Genomic DNA, 7018 nt, shown 5'->3' on the forward strand with positions numbered 1-7018 from the left:
GCCTATTTGATGGTCGAATTTCGAAGTTTTTTGCACTTCGAAATTCGACCCTTGATAAATCTGCCCCTTAGTCTCTTAGTCTAGCAGGTAGGCAGGTTTAAATCAGACAAAAACTTTAAAATTGATGGATGTACATCTTTTTTCAACCTCAGTTAATATATTACTCTTTCTCTGATGATTATCTTCTGTGGAATTCAGCACAATTATGATGTCACTGGAGTTCAACGACCTGGAGTTCAGCGCCATTATGATGTCATTGGAGTTCAATGACCTGGAGTTCAGCGCCATTATGATGTCATTGGAGTTCAATGACCTGGAGTTCAGCACCATTATGATGTCATTGGAGTTCAACGACCTGGAGTTCAGCGCCATTATGATGTCATTGGTAACCATAGCAACAGAGTGAAAGTGTTTATTCTGGATGATCCAGTTCCTTTGTGAGGTCATTGTCTCTACCATTGTGATGTCATTATTTGCAAGCAGCACAGCTGTGTTTCACAGACTAGTGAGATTCAGTTAGTGCTAGTGACTAGTCATTCAGTTAGTGCTGGTACAGACAGTCAATAGATTATTTGTACTGACACTAACAAACAAAATTTACACTAAATTTACACTAACAAAATCTAATTTAATTTTAATCTAATTTACAAACTTTTCATAACTTTTTAAAAAAAAAAAAAAAACAACAACATTTTATAATGGAATCAACACGTCAAGGATTTTTAACTTGTTGTGAAGAATGCGGCATAATACTCCAGCAAGGCTGCACATACACCCTCGAGGGATGCCAAAAAGTGTGCAAAGATCTCTTGAACATATGTAAATGCTGTGCGGAGAGTTGCCCATGCAGCCTGAAGTGTCTGTCGTCATGTTGCCCTAGGTTTGGTGACACGACGCCAGTCACTCAGGTTTCAGCGTTGGATAGTATTGATGACGTTTTAGATAAGGGAAAGGCGACACTTAAGCTTAAAGAAGACAGTAAGATCAGGAATGTGCTGAGCAGCTTTTTTGCCTTCTTTTGTGGCCTCTTGCTCACCTCTGTCTATGGATTTACAGTCCTGTTTATACTGAATTATAACCTGTACTTCTGCATTGTGACAACCACAATAATGGGATTCTTCCTATCACTGGGTATGGCTTTCTACGAGACCGTTCGCGTTAATATGCTGCTTATGTTGCTGCAATTCTTCTCAGGTATGTAATTGCTATGTAATATACATGTGTAGCTTTCCATACAATATAGTACAGAACCCAGTTATGTATTAAATATTCCACTTTTCTAAAAGACAATACTTTGTATTCCTGTAGCTAAGCAGGATGCTGTACTAATACAACTTTTCATCTTTCATAGCTCATGGAAAGGAATTGCTCTTATGGCTAGGATTTATCATGATCTTTACTGGACCGGGACTGAATACATTAGACAATGTCGGCAGAGTAGGAGATACAATGCAGTGCGGAATGGAAAAGTTCGTAAACCAAACAATAGATATGATGCTATTGATGCAAAAGCCTTTGATGTGTAAGTAACTATTTAAGGAGTGACTTTAGTAACCAAACAGCCTCTTGCTTTCATCTTCTCAAATGTGCACATTATTTTTCAGTGTTCGCAAATTCGATCAAGAAACTTGCGGAGTCGTTTAAAGGAGTTGGAGATAAGGCAAATGATGCCTTGGACAACTTGTCTTATGAAGTGAAGCGCATAGGTGAGTTGAGAAACATGGGAATAGGGTGTATGCAGGGAATAGGGTTTAGCCAGATGGAAAGTGGTATTTGGAGGCTCATATACGTTTTTGGGTCAATTCTTAAAGAGCAGCTTCCTAAGTATTTTATACTCATTTTGACATAGGATTTGGGTATTGAATTGGAAAGTCATCTCGTGAATAGCTGAACTAACTAGTTTCCACTAGTCTTGAGGTCCTTTTCTGTTATTATTTTGATTATATTATTTTCTGAGCACTTAGTTAACTGATGTTACATCTCATGTGTCTTGTATGTCTATGACTGGGGGCAGATGTATCAGGGGCAGAACTTCGAAGTAATGGGAGTTTTTTTTTAACTCATAACTTCGAAATTCGAATAAAAAAAGACCAACCAAAGTTTGCTATAGGTAACTGCCCATGGGCAAATTTGCCCAATGTTAATAAATGAGCCCCAGGGTGTCTTGTAAAGCTCTGTACCAGTTCTTCATTCATTATCATTTCTCTTCACAGGCCACGGCTTACACAGAGTCTGGTTCAACTTGTACAACCTCAAAGAAATATGCAATGAAGCTATAGGGGCTCCAGACAAGAAATGCTTTGAGATATTTAAAAATGGCAAACAGAATTGTCTCAACGTGATGGGAAAAGGTGGCTTCATATGCAACGTCGTAGATGCCGCCAGCGTACTGTGTCACTTGTCTAACCGTAAGCATCAGTTTGTAACACGTTGTAATTAACACTCACTGTAGCTCACTTGCTAACAATAGCGCTAGTGTCAACCCATTCCACTTTGCAGAGAACTTGCTAAACTGTGAAAATTCGGCAAACACATTGAAGTCAATGGGCATTTTTTCCCCTCCCTTTTCCATGAACTATACATGACGGTGAAACCTGGTGAAAATGTTTAGCCGTCACTAGTAATAACCCATGGCAACCGATTAAATTTTTGCTGTCACCGATCTGCCTGCAGCTGTCTGGACAATGGCAATTGGTGATTAGTTGATATCGGTTGCCGTCCAGACACAGAATTGCCTAGTGTTCATAAATGAGCCCAATTGTGACGGTCTGCACTTACAGTAGCACACGCATTCATAACAAAGCATAGTATGATTTCACATGGTGTCACATGGCCCTGCTTGATGGATTTGTTTCCTTTCTATTTTTACAGCTGTTTGCGTTGCGCCCGCCTTCGTTCAGTTCTTGGCCAGGAGCCACAAGACAAAACGTAAGCATGACTTTATTGCATTACAATGTTGGTCACTTTATTGCTCTACTTGCTCTGTACATATTTCTATGACAAAGAAAACAGGTAACAGAAATCTCTGTTTCCTCAGTGTAGACTTATCAGGCTGATCGAGCACATCTAAAGGAAATGGATAGAAATAACTTTATATATTTATGCAAGGTGTTTTACAGTTACCCCCTCACCCAAACCGTTAGTTGTTTATGTTTCAAACCTTTTGCCTCTCCCACAGCCATCCAATGGATGATACAGAATTTCAAGGAACAGTTTGCTTTCAACATGACAGTCAACAAAGACTTCGATATCACTTTCAATTCCAGCAAAAGCATGTTTCAAGCTGCGCGAGATATTTTAGAAGAAATAGATAACCAAATAGCCCCCTACAGAGAGGCGGCCAGCATGTTTACCTACTTCATATTTTTCCTAATCTTAAACTTCTATGTCAAGTGAGTACAACAAATCTTAATGCATGTATTCTTTTTATAAATGTATTATCAGTGCAAAGGTTCTGCTTAAAGCAAATTGAGTCAGAATTGCAGGTATATAGACATATGGGGAATATAAGTGGGGTCATATACAGTATATTATTATGTGTAACCTGATGTTTTATTACTTCCCACCAGGGCATTATGGTATCGCACAAGTTATTTATTTGAAAATGCCTTCGACAATGTTTATATAACAAGGAATTTTGTCGAGTTAGATGCGTTCAGAGCCCGGAGAGGTGCTGAAATCCTGATGCCTCTAAATAAAAAAGAAAGCGCAAAACTCTACCGACCAGGTAAGACTTTTACACAGTGTGCAGTGATATCTATCTATCACTAACATCAGTAATATCAGTAATAGTTTCTCTTATTTGTCTCTACAGCTTCATTATCTCTTTCCAAGAAGGAGACGCAAGGATATATGTATGGCATAATCACTGTTTTTAGAAACTCAATGCTGGCATTTACATTCATGTGCGTGGATTACGGTATATACTGGATCTTGCAAATGGTATATGCCATACTGGGAAGAGACCCGATAGTAAAAGGTTAGTAATCATGGCCAGCTCCAATGTAGGGATATACAGTAGTTTACTTCCTCTCTAATATTTGAAGAAGGAGAACAACAAGTTAGACCTGATGAAATAACTGCCATATCTTTTCTTTTCTTAGCTACTACTCCCATTGGGAGAGAGAGTGAGACTAGTTTCTTCAGTGAGTCGATTCATTCCCTGGCTAATTCTTTAAATACCATGCAAGCGGACTCAACAAAAACCGTAGCCAGTAACTGCCTGGTTGTTCCTGCACCACCAAACCATCAGCAATACATCATTCTTGGTGAGAAATAATAATTGAAAGAGAAATACCATTTGAGAATAACATGATATAAATGTTAAAATAGATTCCGAAGATTGCTGGTCTGCAGGTTAATCTTACAATAAACAAATCTCTCTTCCCACAGGAATCGTGCATGCGGTAGCCTTATTTGTCTGTATATTTGGACCGTATATTCAAAGACTGCGACACTCTATATGTGCATACTACTATCCATTCCGTGAGCAGGTAAGGGTCATTGCTCTCGACCTCTAATTCACTATATGGAACTCAAATAGAAAAAGAACTGACTTTAGGCATTTTTTTCTATTTTTATCTAGCAAAGAATCTGTTACTTGTACAATAAGCTGATGACCAAGCGTCACATCTTGACAACCAATTTGAAGAAGTCATTGAAAGCAACAGGAGACACGGGACATACGAATATCTTCAATGTATTGGCATTAAAGTACGTTATGTATATCTTACTTGTAAAATTATTTCACTAGGCTAAAATATATATATATTTGCAAAACAGAACATAAGATAAAAAGCCAAGGGGGTTGAAACCTTGTAAGATGAAAAAGGGTAATATTTCTATTCAGAAACCTATTTCTATATATTATTAATCAATTGTACCTACTAACCACCGTTCTCTGAATGACCCTTATTTTGTAGAGTACCTTTGTTGCGCAAATCCCGGCTAACCAAAGGAACACAGTGTTGTACATCATGTGCCAAGATCTTCCAGGACTTTAACAGTTTTGAATTCCGACCATGCATCACCACTGGCTGCAAAGGTAGGGTTTTTAATGTAAATCTCAACATGGTACCTGTACCCATCCAAAATCCAAGCGGAGTCCCCAGCTGACAACTAACTCCATTATTTGTCCTGTAACATGTTTATATTTACCTTTGTTTGCTTCTCCACAGCTCTTTACTGCAGAGACTGCGCTGACATTCTGAACAATACATGTATCATGTGTTTGATGCCTTTCACTTATGACAATAACATAGATGTTGAGATGTAAGTTCCTCTGGAATATTTTTTGTATTTCTCACTAGGGTCCCATCTAAAGTGCTAGATATGCAAACCAATATCTTTTTTCAAAGTTCCCCTCAAGCTTCCCAGGTCTTTTAGCAGATACAAATAAAATGTATTTTTGCACTGCTATTCACATATCATTTAGCATTTGCAGATCATGGGATATGCTATAGTTGTTTCTCTGGCATGGTAACATGTATTCTATTGTATTTTTACATGGTTATACATAGGTGCTATTCCTCCCCTTCTGCCATCTTGTTGTTCAATACCCTTGTCCCATTGCTCCCTAGAGATAGCTTGTAAATGCTGGGCCACTTGTGACAGAATGACGTTTGTGAGTTGCTCTGTCAATGAAAAGAAATGCAATGGGCTCTGTCAATGCAACAAAATATGTCATATGAGGGAATGCAATGGGATCATGAAATATTCCATTTAAGACTCCTTTATACCGGACTGCTTTGGCTTTGTTTCATTTTCCACTCGTTTTTCTTTATTATCATTAGGGACTCCAGTGATGAAGAAGATATCCTTGTATGGATGCAGACACGGAAAAATATGGAGAAGACGCACACGGAAAAGAGGAAGCAATTGAAGAAGCGTATCCAGTATACCAAAAGTGACATAAAGACTCGTGCAAAGAGAGGCGGTATTAAAAGTCAGGACTTACTTAAAACAATTAAGGAAATGGAAAAAGATTACATGACCTCAGAGAGCACCGACAATGAGAGCAGTATGAGCAGTGATGATTCAGAGTAAGATATGATTTCTTTGTCTTGTGTGATGGTCTGTGGCAGTAAATAATTTAAGACTTGGGCAGTGCAGGGCCTGTGTCCATTCAATATAATGTAATACAGGTATGGGACCTATTATCCAGAATTCTCAGGGAGCTGGTGTCTTCCAGATAACGGATCTTTCCGTAATTTGGATCTTCATACCTTAAGTCTACTAGAAAATCATGTAAACATTTAATAAACCCCATAGGCTGGTTTTGCTAACAGTAAGGATTAATTATATCTTAGTTTGGATCAGGTACAAGGTAATGTTTTATTATTACAGAGAAAAGGGAAGTCATTTTGGAAAATTTGGATTATTTGATTATAATGGAATTTATTGGAGATGTCCATTACGCAATTTGGAACTTTCTGGATAACGGGTTTCCGGATAATGGATCCCATACCTGTATTACTACATTAGTTTGACAAACTGTCTGCTGGTGATGCTCTGTACTAACGTGTTGTGTTTTTTCATTGATTACAGTGAGATGGACTTTGAATATCAGGACAGATCTGAATCAAGTGGTAGCTCTGATGAGGAAAGTTCATGAGAAAATCCGGAAAACAACTCAGAAGCTGGTAGAAAAGACTGTAGAAAATAATCATCAGTTGAAAGAAATGTCTATTTCCAGTAGCTAACTAAACATAATTATCAAAATAAAACAATGCAAACAAATATATATATGTCTTTTTTGTCTTTTCTTTTGGTTTATCTACTGTTACAGAATATGCCATGCTTTAATTGAAACTTTGTTTTTTATGGTGCCGATTTTTTTTTTGACCTCTTGAAGCACTTAAATAAAGTACTTTGTGCTAAACTAGGGGGATTCCATGCTAGTAAGAATACATTGTGTAAGCGATTTAGGAGTGTTGATCCTGAGATACAGAAGCTCTGGATAATGGAAGAAGTGCAGTAAGAAATTGTTTCATGATGACAGTTTAAAAAATTGGTTTCA

The 7018-nt window shown here is 37.8% G+C and overlaps 1 protein-coding gene across 1 annotated transcript; it reads left to right on the forward strand.

The window, feature by feature from the left end:
- Positions 1 to 698: 698 nt before the first annotated feature.
- On the forward strand, positions 699 to 6738 carry LOC108710577 (DC-STAMP domain-containing protein 2-like). Its single transcript, XM_041586190.1, has 15 exons — positions 699 to 1194; positions 1352 to 1522; positions 1605 to 1706; positions 2214 to 2408; positions 2872 to 2928; positions 3179 to 3392; positions 3570 to 3727; positions 3815 to 3979; positions 4104 to 4268; positions 4393 to 4493; positions 4586 to 4713; positions 4923 to 5044; positions 5178 to 5271; positions 5793 to 6041; positions 6547 to 6738. Exons 1-15 carry the CDS (start codon positions 699 to 701, stop codon positions 6611 to 6613), a joined length of 2484 nt encoding a protein of 827 aa, XP_041442124.1. The 3' UTR covers positions 6614 to 6738.
- Positions 6739 to 7018: the final 280 nt, after the last annotated feature.

Source organism: Xenopus laevis, chromosome 3L, assembly GCF_017654675.1.
Source record: "Xenopus laevis strain J_2021 chromosome 3L, Xenopus_laevis_v10.1, whole genome shotgun sequence".
NCBI classification, from domain to species: domain Eukaryota; kingdom Metazoa; phylum Chordata; class Amphibia; order Anura; family Pipidae; genus Xenopus; species Xenopus laevis.